This window comes from Garra rufa, chromosome 21, assembly GCF_049309525.1.
Source record: "Garra rufa chromosome 21, GarRuf1.0, whole genome shotgun sequence".
NCBI lineage: Eukaryota > Metazoa > Chordata > Actinopteri > Cypriniformes > Cyprinidae > Garra > Garra rufa.
Genome location: NC_133381.1, coordinates 24661454 through 24685873, shown reverse-complemented (window position 1 = coordinate 24685873; position 24420 = coordinate 24661454). Strand labels below are relative to the sequence as shown.

The 24420-nt window shown below is 37.4% G+C and overlaps 2 protein-coding genes across 3 annotated transcripts; both read right to left on the bottom strand.

The window, feature by feature from the left end:
- Positions 1 to 2789: 2789 nt before the first annotated feature.
- jade1 (jade family PHD finger 1) lies at positions 2790 to 13887 on the bottom strand. Of its 2 annotated transcripts, none has more exons than XM_073826644.1 (11): positions 13779 to 13887; positions 11947 to 12030; positions 10721 to 10785; positions 9834 to 9991; positions 9557 to 9741; positions 9272 to 9483; positions 9023 to 9190; positions 8810 to 8926; positions 6727 to 7260; positions 5001 to 5118; positions 2790 to 4906 (listed from the first exon to the last, which is right to left on the bottom strand). In XM_073826644.1, the coding sequence occupies exons 2-11, from the start codon at positions 11993 to 11995 to the stop codon at positions 3993 to 3995; spliced, it is 2520 nt and encodes an 839-aa protein (XP_073682745.1). In that variant the 5' UTR covers positions 11996 to 12030; positions 13779 to 13887; the 3' UTR covers positions 2790 to 3992. The 2 variants fall into 2 exon arrangements, with proteins under 2 accessions (XP_073682745.1, XP_073682746.1); XM_073826645.1 differs by having other exon boundaries at positions 13775 to 13870.
- A 2479-nt stretch (positions 13888 to 16366) lies between these two features.
- On the bottom strand, positions 16367 to 23449 carry asmt2 (acetylserotonin O-methyltransferase 2). Its single transcript, XM_073826573.1, has 8 exons — positions 23396 to 23449; positions 23115 to 23289; positions 22809 to 22938; positions 21144 to 21212; positions 19271 to 19389; positions 19057 to 19194; positions 17303 to 17425; positions 16367 to 17205 (listed from the first exon to the last, which is right to left on the bottom strand). The coding sequence occupies exons 1-8, from the start codon at positions 23447 to 23449 to the stop codon at positions 16994 to 16996; spliced, it is 1020 nt and encodes a 339-aa protein (XP_073682674.1). The 3' UTR covers positions 16367 to 16993.
- Positions 23450 to 24420: the final 971 nt, after the last annotated feature.

Genomic DNA, 24420 nt, shown 5'->3' with positions numbered 1-24420 from the left:
CAGGATAACTTTAAAGTCATTTTTCTCAGTTCTGCACTCGGCGTAGTTACTGCCTTTTTGCTTTGTAGGGCAGAATAGAAGGCTTCTTTATTGGGCTTTCATTTGATGTATACATGTCAGTTTGGTAAAATTTAACCTTATGACTGGTTTTGTGGTCCAGGGTCACATATCAAATTATCTGTAGTAACAAACCATGTAATGCAGGGGCGGACTGGGACAAAATTTCAGGCCAGGAAATCACACACTCATCCAGGCCATCCCAAAAACCCACAACAAATTCTGAAACTATGTACAATATATATATATATATATATATATATATATATATATATATATATATATATATATATATATTTGTAAAGCCATTATTATTATCACATAAAAAAAGTATAATCCATTGGCTGGTGCCAAGCAAAATAATTAAAGATTATCTATTGAACTTCCATTTACCTTTTTATAAATATGTAAGTATTACATTAGGACCACGTGCTATTGTTTGATCTTGCCTAAATGTCAAAACTGTTGGCCTACAATAATAGCTACATCTTGAATATATCTTTAGTAAAATCCTAATACTGATTTTTTTTTTGCATTATCATGGGTCTTGTTTTGTCCTTAGGAAAATTAACCATGGTTTAATTAGGCCTATGGTAAAAGTATAGTAGTAAAAAAGTGTTTTTTTTTTTTGTGGCATTTTGATTGCAATTTGTATAACCAGAGTTTTACTACAAATACCATAAAGTGTAGCAAAACCTTTGTTAATTTGTGGTTACCATAGTTTAACTATAGTAACAATGGTTTTTGGTTTTTAGTGAAAACATGGTTAATTTTTTCAAGGGTTGTATTGTTGTTAGCCTTAGCTCCCTCTAAACGTGGTATAAAACAATGTGAACGACTATCTGCTCCACCTGGGTGCTCCATTCTCGAGTCTTGCATTCTGTTCAGTCAAGACGAACCGGATTACGATTTATTAGAGTAGTTGGAAGTTCAAACTCGGGGGCACCATAGAAGTCCACTATATGGAGAGAAATCCTGAAATGTTTTCCTCAAAAAACACAATTTCCTTATGACTGAAGAAAGAAAAACATGAACATCTTGGATGACAAGGCGGGTGAGTACATTATCTGTAAATTTTTGTTCTGAAAGTAAACTACTCCTTTAAGATGTCTACTCTGGGACAATCATAACATTCCGACGCAGATGAAGTCGTATGACGCTGCGTTCAAATCCTGGAAAGTTTTGTAAGTAGAGCTGGGAAGTCGTGTTTACGATGCCATGTGCGTTCAAGTCATTTTTGTCTGAGCAAGATGGCAGTGTACTTTCTATTAATTAACTAAAAAAATATAGCAAGATTTTTAAACTCTACTTCTAACAAATAAAGAACAAAGAATGTTCACTAGGTGTGTTTTGCTTTTGTACATTTTTAATTAATTCATAATAAAACTATACTTTAATGTTACCTGTTATATTTTGTCTTATAAAACGGTTAGTTCCATTCCTCAATTCTGATTGGTCAGCAGCTGTGTTTTATTTATGATACAGCACGGCTACGACCGCTTCACTCAACGTTCTGTGTATCATTGAACCTCCTTAGTAACCACCCTTAGCAACGTAAACAAAGCTTTAGCAGTTAGGGACTACTTTTTACAGCGGAAGGCAGTTAATGATTTTACTTTATGAAAATGTACAACCTAATATATATAAATTAATATATATTTTTGATATTAATATTTTTATTGTGTGGTAACCATTTTATAATGCTTCGCGTCATGCCTAACAACGCCCTTCAGCCGTGATTTATTCACGATACAGCACGGCCTCAAGTACCTTATTGCTTAAGTAAAACGCCCCAAACTGGTAAACATTGTTTGGCAAAGATATGTCATTCCATTCAGGAGTTACAGGCATTTTGGCATTTAACTAAAAGTGGCCCTGTCCCTTTTTAAACGTTTTGGTGTCCCTTTGCGATGGTAGGTTGAAAGTTCAACTTTTTTTTTTTATAATTATTGATAATCAATCTCCAGAGAATCTTTCTGGTGAAAAACCTAAGACTAGTTCGCAAAAGTAGTTTTTTTTTATCTATTTTTTTTAATGTGAAACAACTGGAAATTTTGCCAGGCTCGCAATGAAATCTGAGGCGTGAGTTTTGTCCACCGTGAGCCAAGGATTCCAACGGCATAAGACTGCATAAGACTTGAGCCTGCTACTGATGGATTAGGACTGGGGTGCCCAACCCTGTTCCTGGAGCTCTACCTACCTGCAGACTTTAGTTCCAGCCCTGCTCCAACAAGTGCTGTCTATGAGATTAATTAGCTGGTTCAGGTGTGGTTGATTAGGGTTGAAGCTGAACTTTGTAGGATGGTAGATCTCCAGGAACAGGGTTTGGCATCCCTGGTTTAGGAGTTATGAGCGATTTCATACTTCTGTTCATTGTAGCGCCCCCGTCAGGCCAATTAAGGCGAGTCTAGGTCATGTTGTGAGTACTACCATCCCTCCAAGTTTCAAGTCTCTACGACTTACGGTTTAGTCTGCACAATCAGTTTTACATCGAGATCGCTGATCCGTGACCATTCTAACAGTTACAATAGCGTTTCAGCGCTATGCGCCTAAACCCTTAACCACTACAATGACAGCATGAAATGGCAAGTAAACCACTTGTAATTTGCCAACCAAAAAAGTAATTTGCTTTCTAAATATGGTGTAATTGTAGGAGCCAATGTCTATCATTTGTCAATTTTTAGTCTGAAGCCCTGAAGTAGTGCAGTAAGCAATCCAGACATCTCCAGAAGTAACCTCAAGAAAATTTATTCACAATCTGCAACAAAACTAAAGTATTGCATAAGAATAAAAGAAAACGAAAGAAGAAAAATACAGCAGCGCTTGATTATATAAACATGTAGAAACATTTTTTTTTTGTCTGTGAACACAGTTATACCAAGCTCTCTGGCTAATGCTCTAGTGCAACATCTCAACAAAAACACTCAGGCACAAGATAAACTTTTTCTCGAGGAGATCAACTCACATTTTGCATGAGAAAGGACATTTACAGCTATAAAGAAAAGATGCAAGAACACATACTTTGAGTACTACTCCAAGGCAACCATGTCAAGAAGATCAGTCCTTTCAACGCAACAGTGTCTTCATTAGACCTATGATAGTGTCTTGTGTTATTGTTTAATACCAAGTGCAAAAGTGAATTCAAAGTAATGGATACTGGAAGTAAATGATTGTTAAAAGCCTTCCTGAACAGAGCTGCGAATGGCGTACACAGTATAACGTCATCATACTGAGTGTGGATTTGTCTGTCTGGAACTACAGAGTCCATCTATTGCTGAAGAATATGGTTAAGAGAAAAGAGTTGTTTTTTTATTATTTGTATTTTTCTGGTAAGGAATTACTTCGAGACCAAAGAGAGTACATGTAAGGCATTGACCTGTTACACACTCAGCTTGTTTGAAATAAAAACAAGACGTAACACTATAAATTAAGTACAAATATAAGCAGATTTTACCTGAGAAGGAAAAGGTGCCACAATGTAAGTATGGCACACGTCACATAAACATGATGGCCTTTTAAGTTAGCAGAATACTGAGAAATTAATTGAAAAGTCTTTCCGAAATTTTGGACACTGGTTGTGGTCAGATATATTTTAAGTGCTTAGTTAAGTGCAGTAATTCTGTGGGACTTAAGACAGTTGGGCCATACTGGCTTCGTTTCACGCTGGTAACACCCTAATAAGTGCTCGTAACTCATCTAAAAATTGTGCCAGTTAATTTCACCTGATTTGAAGTTTCAGAAGATATTCTTCTTCTTCAACAGCCAATCGTTTGGTCTTTGAAACCTCTCTGCGTATGTTTTAAACGTACACTCAAAAAAATAGTTTCAGCAACAGCAGGAAATTACAGAATAGAAAAATAAATATCATTCCACCTGTTCGCCTTTCATTGAAGAGCACATGAGAAAAATGAGAAATATATATTTTTGGACACATTTTATGATGCAAGAACTCCACGCTGGATCACGTCTGAACCGTAACGTCTAGTCATCGGGCTTCGAAGTCTTTGGGTGTGACACCTCTTGCCCTGTTCTGTCTGGCCAAGATCAGACTCTTCCACATGGCTTCGGTTCTCGCTTCCCGTCCTCAGCCGGGTCCTGATTTGTGGGGGTGAGGCGGGACTCGTATTAAAAGTTAAGGAAGAATTTTGGTCCGTCACATCATTTCCATCCTGTCCGTCTTTCCCCGTTGACGTTCTTTCACTTCGTTTAGGGATTCTAAAACTGCCCCAGTTTTTCAGATGCCGCCCCGTTGTTCCATTTGGCACTATTTTTCCCTGATGTTGGCTTGCGTGGGTCTTCCTCGGCGATCCGTTATATGTGGTCGAAGCAGTGACTACAGAACTAGCAGAGGTTCTGCTGTGAGACAGCATTAATCTGTCATCCATGTTGTCATGCTCAGTCTCGTTCTTCACCGTCTCCTCAACAGACTTCGAATGTCTTAGTTTGTCTTTTATAGACACCTGTTCCCACAGCTTGCTCGTCCTCCTCCTCCTGTCCTCCAGGGGGCGCTCGCTCTCCTCATCTCTTCTGTGAGAGTCACTGCTCCTCAGCCTGCCCTCCGAACGCCTTGATGTTGCTGATGCCGCTGTCTTACAAGCTCCAGAGCCCGAATCGACGACCCCAGAACTGGGAACACTGTCCATGACCAGGCTTTCAAGTCTGGGCATCTTTGTAGGCTTGTCTGTGTCGATATGCTTTGAGACTCTGTAAGGGTTGCTCCCTTTCTCATGATTTTGAAGGGCGCTGTTCTGGCCACAGTGACCCTTTAGAGGCTGGGGGGATGCAGGTACGGGAGGTGCTGTCCGAAAGTAAAACATGGCCTCTTCCAAACGTCTAGTAGAAGATATACCTAAGATAAACAGGAGAGAAGGTTAAAAAAAGGAGAAAAACAGACTAGACAGATCAATTATTCATCAGGTGAGTGCAGTAAGCGTCATACTAACCAGCGACACGTCCCTGCTCCAGAAGCCTGACGTGGTGATGAAAGATCTGCTCCTGCACTCGGCACAAGGTCCGTTTAATTCTTTCACGACGGCTGACCATGTACGTCAAATTACGCACCTAAATACACACACACACATATATATATATATAGGTGAGACAAACTAAATCTCCCAAAAACAATGAATATTCTGTCATTAATTACCCTCATGTCATTTCAAACCTGTAAGACCTTCATTCATCTTCAGAACACAAATTAAGATATTTTTGATGAAACTCAAGAGCTTTCTGACCCTGCATAGACAGCATCACAACTACCATGTTTAAGACCCAGAAAGGTAGTAAGAATATCTATAAAATATTCCAAGTGACATCAGTGGTTCAACCATAAATTTATATTCATAGTTATAAGAATAGCTGAGTCATGGTACTCTAATGGACACCCGTTGAAGACTCGGTAGTTGCGTTGTTGTCTATGCAGGATCAGAAGGCTCTTGGATTTCATCAAAAATATCTTAATTTGTGTTGTGAAGATGAACAAAGGTCTTATGAGTTTGGAACAACATGAAGAGGAATAATTAAATGACTTACTTTTCATTTTTGGCTGAACTATCACTTTAAGTGTGAAGTGCATTTCCACACATGGAGGACATGCTCTCAGTAGTGGCAATAAAACAATCTAGAACAGGGTTCCCCAAATCTTACCCTGGAGGTCCAATGCGCTGCAGAGTTTAGCTCCAACCCTGATCACGCTTCACCTACCTGTTGTTCTCTACTGATCCTGAAGACCTTGATTAGCATGCTCAGGTGTGTTTGATTAGGGTAAGAGCTAAACTCAGCAGGAAAACGGATCTCGAGGTCCAGATTTGATGATCCCTGATCTAGAAGCTAATCTACCCTGTGGAAATGGTTTATTATTAGTCTATAATTTCCTTTTTGCAGTGGGAATAGTTTTTAGGTTACCGATCTAAAATTCTTGCAGCTGGGATTCACAGATTTTTTTTTAATCACATTTCCATCTGGTATCTTATTATTACCACAAAAATAATTCTAATTCCTCCACTACTGACGTCTTCGTTCATTTGGGGTTGGCCTAGCAACATATTTTATGGTCCAACTGTAATGACTGTGGTATGACAGCTCAACACAACGACAGAAATTATATCAAATGTTAGTGATGACACTAATTTAAAACCTAGAAACAAACCCCCACTGATTTTACCCACAATATTATTGAATAAAAAAGGATATTATTAATGGAATCTAACATTTGATGACTGGAGAATGTTTTTTTTTTTTTTTTTCTTCATTCACTACCAGTCAAACTTTTTAAATTTTTATTTAAATTGTAAATTTTATTTTATTTTTTTCTAGAAAAATAAATTTGCTAGATAAGACCCTTCTTTCTCAGCTGGGATCATTTAGAGCCCTTTGAAGCTGCATTTAAACTGCATTTTGGAAGTTCAAACTCAGGGACACCATAGACGTCCATTATTTGGAGAGAAATCCTAAAATGTTTTACCCATAATGGGGGTGAGTAAATTATCTGTAAATTTTTGATCTGGAAGTGAACTTCTCCTTTAACCACAAAAACCCACACTTAACTATCTGCAACATACTAACTGCTTATTTGAAATCATGTAGGAAGGGCTGTGATTGGCTGCTGCTGTCTTCCCTTATATTGATTCAAGAGGTAATGTGGCAACCGAAGGGCTTTGCAAAACTTACCCTCTCTAGATCCTGTCGTAAATGCGTGAAGAGGCGGAGTCGCCGCAAAAGCACTTCCTGTTCCCGTCGGGCAAGGCTGTCTTCTTCTTCTTTCTTCGGCATTATGAGCGGCTGGTTAAAGTTCACCTTTCTTTTCAATTTCCAATATTGGAACAGGAAGTCCACAGTTTCTAGGGGCAACTGAAGGTGCTCTGCAACCTCATCAGCAGCGACAAAGCGATAGAATTCATCCTCCAGCTGCTGGACTCGAAGTTTGCGTTCGCTGAGTCTGGTCTCTTCTGGGTTCTGTGTGAGCCTGGGCTGTGAAGAGGATGAGATGTCTACTGCCCTGTTTCTCCCTCTCTCTTCGCTGGTCTGGACCTTCACTGGTCTGTCATCATCTCCCTCTTCTTCATTCCACTCCATGCCTGAATGCTTGGGACAAAAAGACTTAAACTTGACTTCATCCGCATCTGTGAGGATGGTGTTCATCTTTAATCCACACTGAAGACCGCAAGTCACATGGAACGCCACACGGCAACTTTTGGCAGAACACTAGGGGGATTCAGAAAGAGAAGATGTCAGGTTTAAAGGTCCACTGAAGTGCTTTGAAACACGCAGCGTTATTCTATGTGTTGACATAATTTCAACTGAAACATTTTAAATGGCCAATAGTGTTTTGTTTATATCACAGCTTGGGCCAGAGCCGCTTAGCCACACTTGACAGCGTATGATAGCCACAATCACATTCTTACTACATCATTCCCTATCCCCTATATAGTGCACTATGTGCCAGAAAATACAAATACTGTGAAGAAGTGACCGATCTCAGATGCAGCTTTAATGTCTATTTATAGTATAGGGGACGGGATGCTTCGGATTCTAGAGAGCATTTGACTAGACAGAAAGTTTGATGACAAGCTGAAGTGCAGGGTGATGTCATCAAAATCAAAAGTTAGAAACTGTGAGTTTTGAATGCTTATATCTTGTAAATGCTATTTTTGATTAGTAATGTGCATTGCTAAAAACTTAGGGTGTACTCAAACTAGGCAGTTTGAACCGTGCCCGAGTGCCTTTGACCACCAAAGCGCGGTTCGTTTGACTAGTGTGAGCGCTCCGAACCGTGCCCGGGGCGGAAGAGGTGGGCCAGAGCACGGTTCAGTTGGACTCGGGCGCGGTTCGCATGCAGTGTGAGCGCTAACCGTGCTGAAGCACGGAACAGGACGCGTGATGTCATGCTTTTGCGAGGTAATAAACGTTTTTGTAGTCCGTAATCAAAGCTGCAAAGTCATTGCTGCACTTCAGCTGGTAATTGACAACCTCCTCACACGAGCAGCACGATTGCGTGAAAATTGTCGTGCCACAAAGGCGATAGACCTGTTTAACAACAGGCGTTGAGAGGGCTGTGGACCACCGCGGACCAACCGATTTTAAATAATTATCCAAAGTAAACTATTTCACGTTCAGCGCGAGCGTTGCTCTTCCTGTTTATCCTGAAACCATCGCAACATAATGACGTAAGCGTGCTCCGGCACGAATGCTGAAACCCTATGTGAGTGCAGGGCCAGAGGGGGAGAGGGGAGCGGGGACACTCGTACTCAGGCCCGGTTCAGGGCAACCGTGCCTAGTGTGAGTACACCCTTAATATTGACAACTTTAAAGGCGATTTTCTCAATATTTATATATATATATATTTTTTTTTTTGCAACCTCAGATTTTCAAATAGTTGTATCTCAGCCAAATATTGCCCGATCCTAACAAACCATACATCAATGGAAAGCTTTCAGATGACGTACAAATCTCAATTAAAAAAAAAAAAAAAAAGTACCCTTATGGCTGGTTTTGTGGCATTCATTTTGCATGCCTAACTTTAGAAATAGTATTCATTTTGTATGCCTAACTTTTTTTATTTAAAAAAAATAACTTGATTTAATGCTTTAACTTTAAATTACTGATGGTATCAACTGTTATTATTTTACTTTCCAAGGTTAAAATTTAGAAAAAAAATATTCAGGTTTAAAAATGCACATTGGACCCTCTAGAAGATTTTGAATATCGTATGTGAATAGCATAATAAAAAACAATAAACATCAGTACTGCGTACCTGAATACAAGCTCCTGTTTTCTCTTTACACAGGCAGCATATTAGAGCCCATCTGTTGCTGGGTATATGAGACACATTAGTGATAGGCTCCATCTTCTCAGGGTTACCAATGCTTACCTAGAGATAAAGAGCACACAACAAAGACCAGTCTGAGCACACACTACTCTAATATCTTACATAAAAGCCTTTATGAGTTTGTGCATGCAACCTTACTTCTGGTATCCAGAGGGCACAGCTGACGTGGACCCACTTGGTACCACTTCGAGTGGGTTTCATAGCCCCGCCTTTTTTAGGACACAGATGGCATTTGGGAAAGATGCCCAGCGCACAGGTGCGGCAAAGCCAGCTGCCCTCAGGAACCTTCAGTATACCGTAACACGCCTGTGGAAAGGTACATTGTTATATAATTCACATATACCCACACAGACATTCAAATTCACAAACACACACACACACACACACCTGATGCACACAGATGTTGCACTTGTCACAAAACACCATTTCGTTGCCATCCTCGCCATCAGGGGACTGACAAACGTCACACACCACGTCCTCATCATACTCAATGCCAAGCCCCTCCTCTGTTTCCATGGCGTGGCTCATGTTGTCATAGCAACGGCGCTCAAACTCCTCCATGACCCGCTCCATTGTCAGCTCATCCAGGAGTTGCATGCCTACAAACAAATCAGTTAAATCCACGTGGCATTTGTTTGAGTGCATAATGGATCAAATGAAAACCCAGCTCACCCATCTTGCTGAACTCCTCATTAGCAATCTGCAGCCAAGCTACGTCCTCCTCATTCAGGTCATAACGACACATGCCATCAGCTAGTGTCTGAATACCCACGTACCCCAGCATTGATGACTCAGATGAGCGAATCAGTTTCTTCGGCTTGATGAAAAGAGGAGTGGGGCATTTCTCAGCTACAGTGCTGCAGGAAAAGGAGAAAACAGGAACAAATTAACTGCAGCCATTAAATAAAAATAGTTTGACATGGAAAAAAATAGAAAAAACAACTCATACCGTACTGTACACTGCGGTATGGAGTCGGGACTAACAGGGACTTGAACCCCTTTTTCCCACTCCTGCCGCCAAGGATCGGCCAGCTCATAATAATCCTCTGGATTCAGCTGGTGTGAATCATGCAGCTTCATAGCAGTGATCAGGTCTGTCCTGAACACCTGGAGGAGAGAGAAAACAGGGGGTGTAGCTATCAGAATATGCATTGTTAAGGCCGGGACACACCAAGCCGACTTCAAAGAACTAGCGGCGACGAAAGCCGACGTTGTTGTCGCCTCACGTCGGCAGGGTCTGGATCGAAAAGCTGCACTTGAACACACTGCACAGATTACAGCAGACTGAAAACTAACATGTGCGTTCCGCGCCTATGTGACAGGAATTAATTGTCTTTATCAGTAGCTATCAATAGTATATTTGTCATTCAAAAGCAGAAACTAAAACAAGGATATGCGAGATATACAAAACGTAAACAAAGCAGTGTTTGCTTACCATTTGGAATCTCAGTTATGTTGATTATGTTGTTATGTTAACGTTCTTATTTTTAAACAGTTCATGTTGTCATGAAAATATTTGCATATTGGACTGCTAGAGTAAGAACACGTAACATTAAAACAGTCTTGTTTGTGCCACCTTCATTTCCTTAATTTTTATCCCTTTTACTCATTTTCGAGTAAATATCCAATCAGAGTTCTCACGTGCACCAACGGCCCAACGTTGATTCAACATGTTGAATCAGGGAAACTTCAGTTGATGCGAGTCCGACAAGACCCAACTTGTGGAACACATCAAACAAACTAGCCCGACAGACGTGCACCGACCATCGGCTTGGTTTGTCCTGAACTTTAGGGTCGTATGTGCGGCAGTATAAAGCTTGAGGCAGTTCTGTGTACCTCTGAGGGTCTTTTTCCATTCTGTTTCCTGTGCTTGGAGTGCTGAGACCAGGATGTGGAGTTACCTGAAATAGACAGAAAAACATGCATGTAATCTCATGTTGAAGATTCTGAGAAAGAAAGATAACAATATATTAGTTTTGCATAAGGAGAGGGGTTTAACTAAAGGGCTGAATATTAAAGGCAGCATAACAGGAATTGTGAGCATCTATTCTTTTCTGTTTATTGAGTGATAGAGCTTCTTAAAAGAAAAAGTAAGCTGGAACTTCTTTATTTTTCAATAAGGAACTGATTTGTTGTTGCTTGCTAACTAATGTGATTTATGTGAGTGACAGGTTCCTGGAGGTGATAAATTATTGTCTCGCCTTTGCACACATCTTTAGAAAAATTATGTTGTTTCAAGAAGGAGATTAGGTTTTTGATTAAAATGATTAGGGCAAATGAATCTGAAAAAAAAAACTGATGTGGACAGATAATTCATAATTCCAAAACAATATTACAAAAAATAAGAATTGTCCATTTTGATTTCATGGTGACTTTAAAAGGATAGTTCCCCCCAAAAATGAAAAATTCTGTCAATAATTACACACCCTTTTGTCGTTCCAAACCTGTAATAACTTCAGAACACAAATTAAGATATTTTTATCAAATTTGAGAGCTTTCCAACCCTAAGATTTATACATCTGAAAGCTGAATAAATTGATTGTCCATTGATGTATGGTTCGTTAGGATAGGACAATATCTGTTCAAGATCCAACTATTTGAAAATCTGGAATCTGAGGGTCAAATCGAATCAAAATATTGAGAAAATCGCCTTTAAAGTTGTCAAATGAAGTTCTTAGCAATGTATATGCATATTGATATCTGGAAGCATACAAAATATCTTAATGGAACATGATCTTTACTTAATAGCCTAACGATTTTTGGCATAAAAGAAAAATTGATCATTTTGACCCATGCAATGTATTGTTGGCTATTGCTACAAATATACCAGTGCTACTTAAGACAGGTTTTGTGGTCCAGGGTCACATATATCTTAACTTGTGGTCCGAAGATGAACAAAGGTCTTCCTGGTTAGGAATGACATGAGGGTGAGTAATGACAGAAATTAATTTTTTTGGTGAACTGTCCCTTTAACAACATGCAAGTTCAGTTTTGCCAGAAGGGCGAATATAAGATGACTCGAGGCAAGTCAGTACTAGAAAATAAAGTTTCGGTCTACTTACTTCCATTATCAGAGTCCTCACTGGTGCTCGGGACACGGCTTCGCTTCATCTTCAGCTGCCGTGGCCTTCAAGTGATGCAGAAATCTGCAAAGGTTGATTAAACATTAGCAGAACATTCCTGAAAACTGATCCTGCAGAGATGACTGCTGAGTGCTGGCTTTTCCCCAGCCAGCCACAACTTGACAGACTGAAGCCAGCAGAGACAGGCAGACTCAAGAGTTAATTAAAGAAGACTTTACAAGCCTAACTCAACTTACAGGCTATGTTAAATACTTAGATTAAATTTAATATATTTCCATTCGTGCTTAATATGCAAAATCACCGTATAAGTAATGTTAAATCGTACACCGATTCTTCCAAAAAGCGGCGCTGTACAACCGCTGCTGTTTGGTTGAGCACCGCAACATAACAACACTGCAACCAATAGCGTTGGTTTGAGGGCGGGACTATCTGTTGAACCGACCAATGGCAGACTGAGATGTTCGTGAAACGTACAAACTTCACCTTTAAGTAGGTTATTCTGTTCTTCACATTAAATATGTCGTGTACATATCAATTTAGCGGCTAGATCTATATATTCAATTAAAATCCAATTTTTAATTTAATTTGTAATGCCTGAAAAGCCTTAAACACTAAAAAATAAACAATCCTTGCATAATGCACTTTCCAGCTTTAAGCTTTTTTTTTTAATTACATACCGAAAATGTAACACTTAACACGGTTAAAGCCGAACTATTTGTAATTAAAGAATAACAGAAATCGTGTTAGTATTTATTCGACTAATTAAGCAAAAAACGGTTTAGATCTGCCATACGTAATGACTTAAATCAAACCATAAGTTATAAGTTAATTTAAAGACACAACGTTAAAATCTCACAACCATTTGCTAATTTCAACTGCATTATATTAAAAAAACAAACCAATAATTCTGGCCAAATTCAACGTCTACCACTTCATGTAAACAGCAGCTCACGCAGCGCAAATGCTCCATGTGACGCTACTGACAGACCACGCCCCTTGACGTCACATAGCTGTCCATTTCAATGCCAGTTCGAAATTGAAAACAAACTATTATTATTGTTTTTCCCCACTGAATCTGAATTAATTTTTTACATTGTTTTGATACAAAACCTCTACTGCACTTGTATATTTAAGTTAAGTTATAGTACCATGAACACACAAGTGCGTTGCTACAATCGTCGATCAGAAAACTAATTGTTGCTGCACAAATACATACATTTGGCGGATTTCACTCCTAACGCAACCCCTAAAGAAAAGTTAAAATTTTTCCACCGTTATTTTCCCAACATCATGGCAGAGCTGAATCCGGACCAACCCAGACCGTGGCACGGGCAAAAATCTCTAGCACTCCTCTGAAACATAACCAAAATTCATATATATACTAAAACTGCACAATATGGGCATGAATTTGATGCCATATGCTGGTTTAACTCCAAAACATATAACTTAGGTTCAATAAGATAAGCTGCACAGTCAGGCCAGGACGCGCGCGCCTAACTTGCGATATGACGCTGGGACACACATGCGCGCGCACGGCCAGCAGCTACGCGATTCAAAGTAACTACCAAATATCAAGCCAAATCACATCGGGAGCTTATAGAAATTAATACAGAGGCCAAATGCACGTAAACACTTATTTATTTAATTTAATTTGCTGCTCAACTTAGTCTTTTGGCGCCATTTTAATGACGTGCTACATTTGCACCGGACCATCTGCATGAAGATCTCGCGGAAATCCTGGAAAACACTAGCACGTCCCTGCCTCTTAAACATGTATGCTACAGCACAGTGAGAAAATGTAGCGTACCTACATAAAAAGGTCTTGCTGGTCCTGCGCTGGCGTTTCTATGTGGCGCTTGCTCAGAGTTTGAGTAGTCGCCTCTCCTCCACCCCACACACAAACACATGCAGGTTACGTATACGCGCTGCCGCCGCCGCTGTGCCGTCCACCTGCAGGGGGAGCTAGTGTGCGTGCACGCTCACGCACAAACAGGGGATTATCATCATGACTTCCATCTCGGCTGTTTCATAATATGTTTTGGAGATGATGACAGGGATTTTTTTTAAAGCTCGGGTTAAAACCTACGAATCAATTGGAAACATCTGTAAATAAAAAAAGATTCAATATTACTTCACCACTTTGCCTACTAATCAGTTTTTAATAGCATGGGAATATTTGTAGCAATAGCCAAAAAATGCATTGTATGGTTAAAAAAATTGTGTTCCATTAGGATATTTTGTAAATCTTCTGCTGTAAATATATATAAAAAAAATAGTAATATGCATTGTTAAGAACTGCATTTGAACAAAAGGCGATTTTCTCAATATTTCGATTTTTTGCACCCTCAGATTCCAGATTTTCAAATAGTTGTATCTCGGCCAAATATTGTTCTAGCCTAATAAACTATACATCAATGGAAAGCTTTCAGATGTATAAATCTCAATAAAAAAAAAGACCATTATGACTGGCTTTGTGGTCCAGAATCACATGTAATATTTTAAAAGGGGTCATCGGATGCAAAACTCACTTTTACATGTTGTTTGAACATTAATGTGTGTTGGCAATTTGTGTACACATCCACTCTACAATGATAAAAATCCACCCAGTGGTATTTTTTTAATCTTTAAAAGTAATATCCCCTTTTTAAAATCAGTTTATTCTCAGCTTCTTGTCGATGTGCTGCTTCCACGATAGTTGATTGACATGAGCGCCTTACCTTAGACCCGCCCTCAACGAGCTGAAACAGTCCGACTCCGATCGCCATTGTGTGACTCAGGTCTCAGATTGAGCGATTGAGGTGTTCTGTTATTGGATGTAATAATGAACATAGCAGTCGTCATTTGCTCCCGACATCTGAGCCGGTGAAGACGCAGATTTTTAAAAAGGAAAGCGGCAATCCCGATCTACATGTGCATCTATGTTTGTGCAAATCGTTTCTGATGCAGTTTCACCCACAGCAGAAGTGAGTATAAGGGGTTTTTAGGCATCTTTGCAAATGGCCTTTCTTAATAATGTGCTTGTTGACAAATTTCGCCGCTAAATGCGGCTAAAGTAAACATTACAGCTCATATCCCACAGCAGAGAGGGGCGGGGCGAGCAGAGCTCATTAGCATTTAAAGGGACCATGCAATAAAAAGAGTTGATTTTTTGCAGAGCTGAGTCTGAAACATCATCTGAAAAAATAAGATCTGGTTTGTTAGCATAGGACAATATTTAGCTGAGATACAACTATTTGAAAATCTGCAATCTGACTGCAAAAAAAAAATCAAAATATTAAGAAAATCACCTTTAAAGTTGTCCAAATGAAGTTCTTAGCAAAGCAATTTACTAATCAAAAATTACATTTTGACATATTTATGATAGAATATGTACAAAATATCTTAATGGAACATTATCTTTACTTAATACCCTAATGATTTTTGGCATAAAAGAAAAATAAATAATTTTGACCCATACAATGTATTGTTGGCTATTGCTACAAATTTACCCGTGCTACTCAAAGAAGACGTTCACATCCAAAACAAACATTTACAGATAATTTACTCATCCCCTTGTCATCCAAGATGTTCAAGTCTTTCTTTCTTCAGTCATAAAGAATTTACGTTGACTTCTATGGTGCCAAAATGCAGTTTCAAAATGCTCTAAATGATCCCAGCCAGGTCTTATCTGGCGAAAGGATCAGTTATTTTCTTAAAAAAAAATTGTATTGTAATTGTAATTGTAAAATTTATATACTTTTTAATCTCAAATGCTCGCCTTGTCTAGCTTTGCGTGAAGTCTGTGTATTCCGGTTCAATGCAGTTAGGGTAGGTCGAAAAACTCCGATCTCATTTTCTTCTCCAACCTTAAAAATCATCCGACAATTGCCATTTTAGCTTTTTTTGTAAAAGGTGTTTGATCTTCTTTGCACGTTAACTTTGTAAACATTGGGTCGGTACTTCTGCAGCGATGTAGGGCAATTTTAAAGGTGGAGGAGAAAATGAGATCGGAGTTTTTCGACCTACCCTAACTGCATTGAACCGGAATACACAGACTTCACGCAAAGCTAGACAAGGCGAGCATTTGAGGTTAAAAAGTATATAGATTGTCAATTTTTTTAGAAAATAACTGATCGTTTCCTCAGCTGTGATCATTTAGAGCCCTTTGAAGCTGCATTTAAACTGCATTTTGGAAGTTTAAACTCAGGGGCACCATAGAAGTCCATTATATGGAAAGAAATCCTGAAATATTTTTCTCAAAAAACATAATTTCTTCATGACTAAAAAAGAAGGACAGGAACATCTTGAATGACAAGGGGGTGAGTAAATTATCTGTGAATTTTTTTAAGGCTGTTTTTGTGGTCCAGGGTCACAAATAATACAAAAGCTGTAAATCACATGGGATCACTTCACAACAAAATACTTTGGTCATTGTTTCATTTTATTTCATTGTTTCTCATTGAACAACTATAAATGTGTGGCACAAGGTCAAGGGTGGTGCAAGGTTTTCACTAAAAATGAGTTGTATGACACAAAAAGCATATTGTTAAAGTGGAACGAGACCAGGAATTGATGTTCAGACTTTCCTTAGCTAAAAATCAACTAATGGTGTTTTATTTTTATTTTTTTGCTTTTTTTTTTTTATGTGTTAGTTCAACAAATAACCACTAGGGGTCACACTAAACCATCTGTCGAGACAACAATGCATAGATACACAAGACGGGATAGAGAGGGAGGAGCTTATTTTGACACATCACTGGCCAATCCAAAACAGCTCCTTATCCCACCCCTCTCAGACTACAACTGGTAGGCCTCAGGAGTCACGTTCACAAATAACTAAACCTAATTGGTACTAAAACAGTCTTTTAAAGGAATTATAAGAATCAGGAGAGGGCTCTGCTTTATAACTGTTTTAAAACTACAAAACAAGTCAAGGTGGAACAACAAATGTCTGATATGTGCATGAACATGATTAGTGACTTGTCTGCAAATAAGGCAGAAGGGGTCTGATTACTGACGGCGCTCACATGAATACACTTGAGCATGTTCATTTGAGTGCCAAAATAGCATCGTATGATTTTCCGGTCCGACAGACCTGCACGTCTCTAAATCCTGCTTCGGTAAGCAGACGTGTATAATGAGAGGGTGGATGCTCCTTCCCTTCTGTCTGGACTAGCATGTTTAGAGAAAACATCTGAACCATAGTTGGACCCCGGCGGTTCTCAAACAGCAGTGCCTCTGCGATTAAAACGCCTCCATCTGAATAGACACAGTGAAGATGACAAAGCAAGTCAGATGCTATCATTTTAAAGCTACTTATTGATATTATCAACCAGGTAATGACATCTTTTCTCACCTGGATGACAAGCTGTATGAATCTTCTTTAGTAGTTTGAGGTTTTTTTCCTCCTTCCAGTCGTGAATGATCCGGGCTAGAATGTATAAATCTGCAGGAGGGATTTCTCCTTCAAAAAAGTCTCCTACAAATACAAAACAACAATACCTGATTGTTTTATAGATTAGAAATGCCTTACTAGAGTTAAGATAGATATACATTTTTGATTTTGTTTTTATCTTGAGTTTTGACATCAATTTGTAAAATTTTTTAAGACTCTTGTGCTCACCAAGGCTGCATTTATTTGATGAAAAATTACAGTAAAACAGTGTTATTGTGTAATATTATTAAAATCTAAAATTCAGTTTTTAAATTAAATTAAATTTTTGTGATGGCAAAGCTGAATCTTCAGCAGCCATTACTTCAGTCTTTTGTGTCACATGATATTGCATAAATTAACATATAAATTATAAATATTATAAATTATGAATTATAAAAGTTGTAAATAAGTATAAATGTTATAAATAAAAATCTATTGTAACAATGTACACTACAAGACAAAGAAAGATTTGTAATGTTTTTTAAAGAATTCTCTTCTGCTCACCAAGTTTGCATTTATTTAATCCAAAGTACAGCAAAAACAGTAAAATTCTGAAATATTTTTACTAATTAAAAGAATTGTTTTCTATTTGAATACAATTTAAAAGATAATTTATACTTTTGATCAAAGCTAAATTTTCAGCATAATTACTCCAGTCTTTGGTGTCACACGATCCTTCAGAAATCATTCTAAAATGCTGATTTGCTGTTCAAAATGTTTTTTTTTATTTATTATTATTATCAATATTACACAAACTAATACTTTTATTTAGCAAGGTTGCTTTAAATTGATCAAAAGTTATGATAAAGACATTTATAATGTTACAAAAGATTTTTATTTCAGATAAATGCAGTTCTTCTGAACTTTCTATTCATCAAAGAAACCTGAAAAAATTCTACTCAGCTGTTTTCAACATAATAATAATAAATGTATTTTGAGCAGAAAATCTGAATATTAGAATGATTTCTGAAGGATCGTGTGACTGGAATAAAATATGCTAAAAATTCAGCTTTGAAATCACAGAAATAAATAAAATGTGAAAATATATTCAAACAGAAAACAGTTATTTTAAATAGGGTTTTTGCTGTACTTTGGATCAAAGAAATTAGGCTTGGTGAGCAGAACAGACTTCTTTAAAAACATTAAAAATCTTACTGTTCAAAAACTTCTGACTGGTTGTGTATTTGTCTTTAATGTCACTTTTAATCAATTTAATGCATCCTTTCTGAATTAAACTTCCTTTTGAAAAAAAAAAAACCGCACTGGCCCAAACTTTTGAATGTTAGTGTAGTTTTACTTATATATGTATATAATTTTCTTAGTTAATGTGCTTACTAGTATAATAAAAAAAAAAAAAAATTCATCACAATGGTATTGCCATCAGGTGTTTATTGTGTTTATGTTTAATGGAGATGGTTTTATAATTTATTATGTATTAAAAAAACTAAAACATTAATTCAAGGTAATTTTTTGAGTATCTTAGTTTTAGGTTTTCCCAGTTATTTATATTTTAGTTAAGAAAAATGTTTTTATTTCAACTATAATAACACAACAAATTTAAACTATTCTGTCCTCAGGGCTGCCATTACACTGTTTGTTGTTATTGACAATTTTAGAAAGACAGATAATCGGTCAAATGCGAACCATTAACAATGTTACGATGCATCATTACACACCCTCTTGAAAACAGATGGTGTCATCATGCTGGGCGAAATGCTGCCGAGCCGTCTGGACCACAGCCGGGAGATCCAGAACCGTGACAGTAGAGGAAGGATACTCTTTAGCCAGCTCTCGCGCTAATGCACCAGAGCAGCCTGCAAAGCATCTCAAGATAACATGACTTGTGAGTTTTTATTTTTAGGAAAGAACCAAAACAACATTTATACTCACCTCCCAGATCTACAACGGTCTTGAAACTAGAAAGATCGAATGCTGTCACTATGTCATGGCCATCAATGACCCATGTAGAGTTCATCAGTCCCATGAATTTCAGCATCTCCTCTTCTGACCTGAAATAAAACATTAACACCAGAGTCAACAGATAGAGTTGACCTTGTATGGTTTATGGTCACTTTTGATTAATTTAACACATCGCTGCTGATTAAAGTATTTCTTTACAATAAAAATCTGTAAAACAATACACATTTTTTTATATATAGCAAAATGAATTCAAAATTATTCATACCCCTGGCAAATTCTGACTTAAAGTTACTTTTATTCAACCAGCAAGTTTTTTTTTTTTTTTTTTTTTTTTTTAGAAATGACACAATTGTGGAAAAAAATATTCATCTTTTATTTACATTTGAACAAAAAGTGTCCGAAGTCCAAAATTATTCATACCCTTCTCAATAATCAATAGAAAAGCCTTTATTAGCTATTACAGCAATCAAATGCTTCCTATAATTGCTGGACTATTTGGAATGGTATAGAACTTTGGATTTTCCCATAGACTGTGACAGTTTGCAAAGGGTATGAATAATTTTGGACATGTCACTTTTTGTTCAAATGTAAATAAAAGCTGAGAAATATTTTTTTCCACAATGCCTCTTGTACATCGTCTTATTATCTTTTGGGAGAAGCTTGTCATTTCCTGTCAAAAAAAACTTGCTGGTTGAATAAAAGTAACCTTAAGTCAGAATTTGCCAGGGGTATGAATAATTTCAGACTTGACTGTATATATATATATATATATATATATATATATATATATATATATATATAAATAAATAAAGCAGCCCAACTGTTTCCAACATTGACAATAAATCAGCATATTGATTTCTAAAGGATAACGTGACACTGAAGACTGGAGTATTATGCTGAAAATTCAGCTTTGCATCACAGAAAATCACAATTTTAAATTGCAATAATATTTCACAATATTACTGTTTTTCTGTATTTTTAATCAAATAAACACAGCCTTGATGAGCATTAAAGACTTCTTTAAAAAACATACTGATCCCAAACTTTTGAACAGCAGTGTATCTCCAAAAAAAAAAAAACAATGCTAAAGGTATTATACATCAGCACGAACATTAGATTTTTTGTTTAAATATGAATGAATATCAGATTTTAAGCTAAACAAAACATACACACTGGTGTCAACATATGGATCTTTTCCACATTGATTCAAACTGAAAAAAAAAAAAAAAACAGATACTGACACTTATACTCATACACTTATATCTCTTTGATAACATACAAACTGACTTTAAACAGAAGCACAATCTTGAAATAAAATTACAGGTATAAATGTAATAAAATTATGGGCAAAATCAATACAAAACAAAGATGAATTCATATCTCTACATAATCCCAGGCACCCAAATTACTAGAGCATGAGATGCGTTCACACACACACACACACACACACACACACACACACACACACACACACACACACACACACACACACACACACACACACACACACACATCATCATCATCACTAAAACCCCAACGATTCAAAACATACATACAATAACACAAGTCATTCTTTCACAGTCACATACACACATAATAGTCAGCTCACACTATAGCACACACACTTTCCCTCCCAGACATGGGAACGGCCTGTCATAAAGCCTAAAATTCGAATTGCTTTACAGTCCATGACCTAGAATTACACAGTACAGGGGCTAAGCGCTTAAGACTGCATCACTGGAGTCAAAGAAAGGACTTTTAATCTAGTGACGTCTAGGGACAACAAAAACATTCACCCAGAGTACTGCTAGTGCAAATACTACAGAAAACTGATCACACAAACCTGTATATGGCAGAGAAGATCTCTTCAGATGGGAGACCAAAGGTTTTCTCATTCTGGTTCTTTCCTTCCCTGAAAGGTTTTCAGATCTTTTGATTTTTTTACTAAAAGGTAAGGCTTTGTTTTCATTGATCAAAAATCCTGATGTGAAAATCACTACAAAGACACATTTATCACAGAGGAAGGATTTTAAAGTGGCCAGGGATCAAGTGTTTTTCATACGGTGGTAGTTCTCCCAAAAATGAGAATTCTGTCATTAATTACTCACCTTCATGTTGTTCCAAACTTGTAAGACCTTCGTTCATCTTTAGAACACAAATTAAGATTTGTTTGATAAAATCCAAGAGCTTTCTGACCCTGCATAGACAGCAATGCAACTGAAATGTTTAAAGGTACACTCCACTTTCTTTGGAAATAGGCTCATTCTCCAACTCCCCCCGAGTTAATAAGTTGAGTTTTACCGTTTTGAAATCCATTCAGCCGTTCTCCTGTTCTGGCGATATCACTTTTAGCATAGCTTAGCATAGATCATTGAATCCTATTAGACCAATAGCATCACATTAAAAAATGACCAACAAGTTTCGATATTTGTCCTATTTAAAACTTGACTCTTCTGCAGTTATATCGTGTACTAAGACCGGTGGAAATGCAAAGCTTCAATTTTGTAGGCTGATAAGATTAGGAACTACACTCCCATTCCAGCGTAATAGTCAAGGAAGTTTGCTGCAGTAATAAGGCTGAAGCAGGAGCAGTAATACCACGCAGCACATGTGCAAATGCTAAACTAGCTGGGAACTCATTTCTTATAATACTCCGCCTGCTTCGGCCATATTACGGCAGCAAACTTCCTTGATTATTACGCCGGAATGGGAGTGTAGTTCCTAATCTTATCAGCCTAGAAACTCGCAGCTTTGCATTTCCACCGGTCTTAGTACACGATATAACTACAGAAGAGTCAAGTTTTAAATACAACAAATATGGAAACTCGTTGGTCATTTTTGAACGCGATGCTATTGGTCTAATAGGATTCAATGATCTATGCTAAGCTATGCTAAAAGTGATATCGCCAGAACAGGAGAACGGATTTTGAATGGATTTCAAAACGGTAAAACTCAACTTATTAACTCGGGGGGAGTTTGGAGAATGAGCCTATTTCCAAAAAAAGTGGAGTGTTCCTTTAAGGGCCAGAAAGGTGAGGACAACATTAAACATTTTGCCTTTATTTTGATAGGACAGATCAAAATTGACAGGAAGCTAAGTGGACACTTTGGACACGGGACGCCCCAAGTGCAACAACGCTGTATGTCGGTGTGCTACCCACAAGTGCTCAAAAAAAAAAAAAAAGACTTTATTCAACAATTTATTGTCATCCCTGTCATTCTTCGATGCTCATAAAACAGACACTCACAAAATTAAGATTTAACCGTTATGTGGGCTATTTTATTGATGTCCTTACATTTCTAGGCTTGGGAATATTTTAGTTGCATTGCCGTCTATGCAGGGTCAGAAAGCTCTCGAATTTTATCACAAATATCTTAATTTGTGTTTAGAAGATGAACAAAGGTCTTACAGGTTTGGAATGACATGAGGGTAATTAAAGACAGAATTTTCGTTTTTTGGGTGAACTATTAAAGGCCTTTAATGGAGGATAAAAACTGCAATGCCTACCTAACAGCATCTACCAGATTGTTCCAGAGTGGATAGATGGTCTGAGAGTTATAAATGATTAAATCATGGAGAGATTTTGGGCTGCTCTTGGCCAGGTATAGATTAGCAACATCTGTACTGCTGTAAAAAGCTATGAGAGAAGACAGGAGAAAGAATTGGGGACACTTGGTGAATATTTGAATAACAAACTAGACGCAACAGTTGGATGATTTTATGAACAGACAAATATTGACATTTATCACCTTTACATTATAGTTTGTAAAAAGCTGTTTGTTGTGGAATACAAAATAGTTTAGGGCAGCTCACCTGTTCCCTGTACCACTTTCACATCCACAATCTCAATAGCAACCAGAACATCCAGTAAACGCTCTACACCATCTTCACTGGTGCCAAGCTTCTGTGCCACTTCAGCTGCACTGATGGGCTTTTGGGATTGGAGGAGAAGGTCAAAGACCCCTAACTCACAAGCTGAAAATATTGCCTGGAGGAGAGCAGGGAATCAGGGTATTTCAATAAAAATGTCAGAGAGAATTCCCATGTTATTTATATGAAGAGTTCAGATGCAAAAGCCTCTAAATCCATCTGACGTTTTTCTTTAAAATAAGCAGGATGTATTGGTTTCTATCCAAGTAGTGGTACATCTGATTGGGCTGAGGCTGGGATTTAGTGAGTTTTAAGTAAAGGTATTTGATGGATGTATACTACGTGTCAAGAGCATTTACTCAGTATCATTATCTCATTTTTGACTGAGGTGGCTTTTAGAGGGTTTTGCATCTGAATTCTTTATATGCTTGTCATGTCTTTAAAGGTTAAATGCATTTTAAGCTGCAAATCATTTAGTGCATTTTCTAACAGAGTGAACATGTTTGCTATTCAACCTGAAGCCATTTCTTGTTTGGACATTTTAACTGGACAAGACAAAATGTTGAATACTGATATACTATAACTAAAGAAGACTTCTGCAGTGTGATTTTTTGGACTAATGCTACAAGAGAAACACAGAATTTAAGTATTATTGTGTAATATTACTCAAATAAAACAGAATCTGTTTTTAGATATGGTTAAATGTAATTTACTTCAGTAATACAAAGCTGAATTTTCAGCAGCCATTACTCTAGTCTTCAGTGTCATATGATCCTTCGGAGATTCGGATGTTGTATTATCACTGTTGAAACTGTTTAATATTTAATACTGCGTTATACTTTTGTGGAAACAGTGATACATTTTTGTAGGATTCTTTGACAAATAAATGTTCAAAAGAACAATGTCTATTTTAAATAGAAATCTTTTGTAAAGTTATACATATATTTACTCTCACACTTCTGGAAAACAAGATAAAATCTGGAATACAAGACAAATATTGTTGTTTTGCTACTCATATCTTTATTTTTTTTACGTTTTGGACTAAAACTACATTTACTATATTTCTCCAGGAGAAACCCAAAGTTAAGGGTAGTGTAAATAACATCACCCCATGAATGTGTGTTAGGGAAAGTTACTTTTTATTTACATTACTTATGGAATTATGGAAAGTAATGCGTTATGTTATTTTTTGCGTTATTTTTAAAATCTGGGAAGGGCTTGCTTTTTTGTTTTCAACATGAAATGTTCT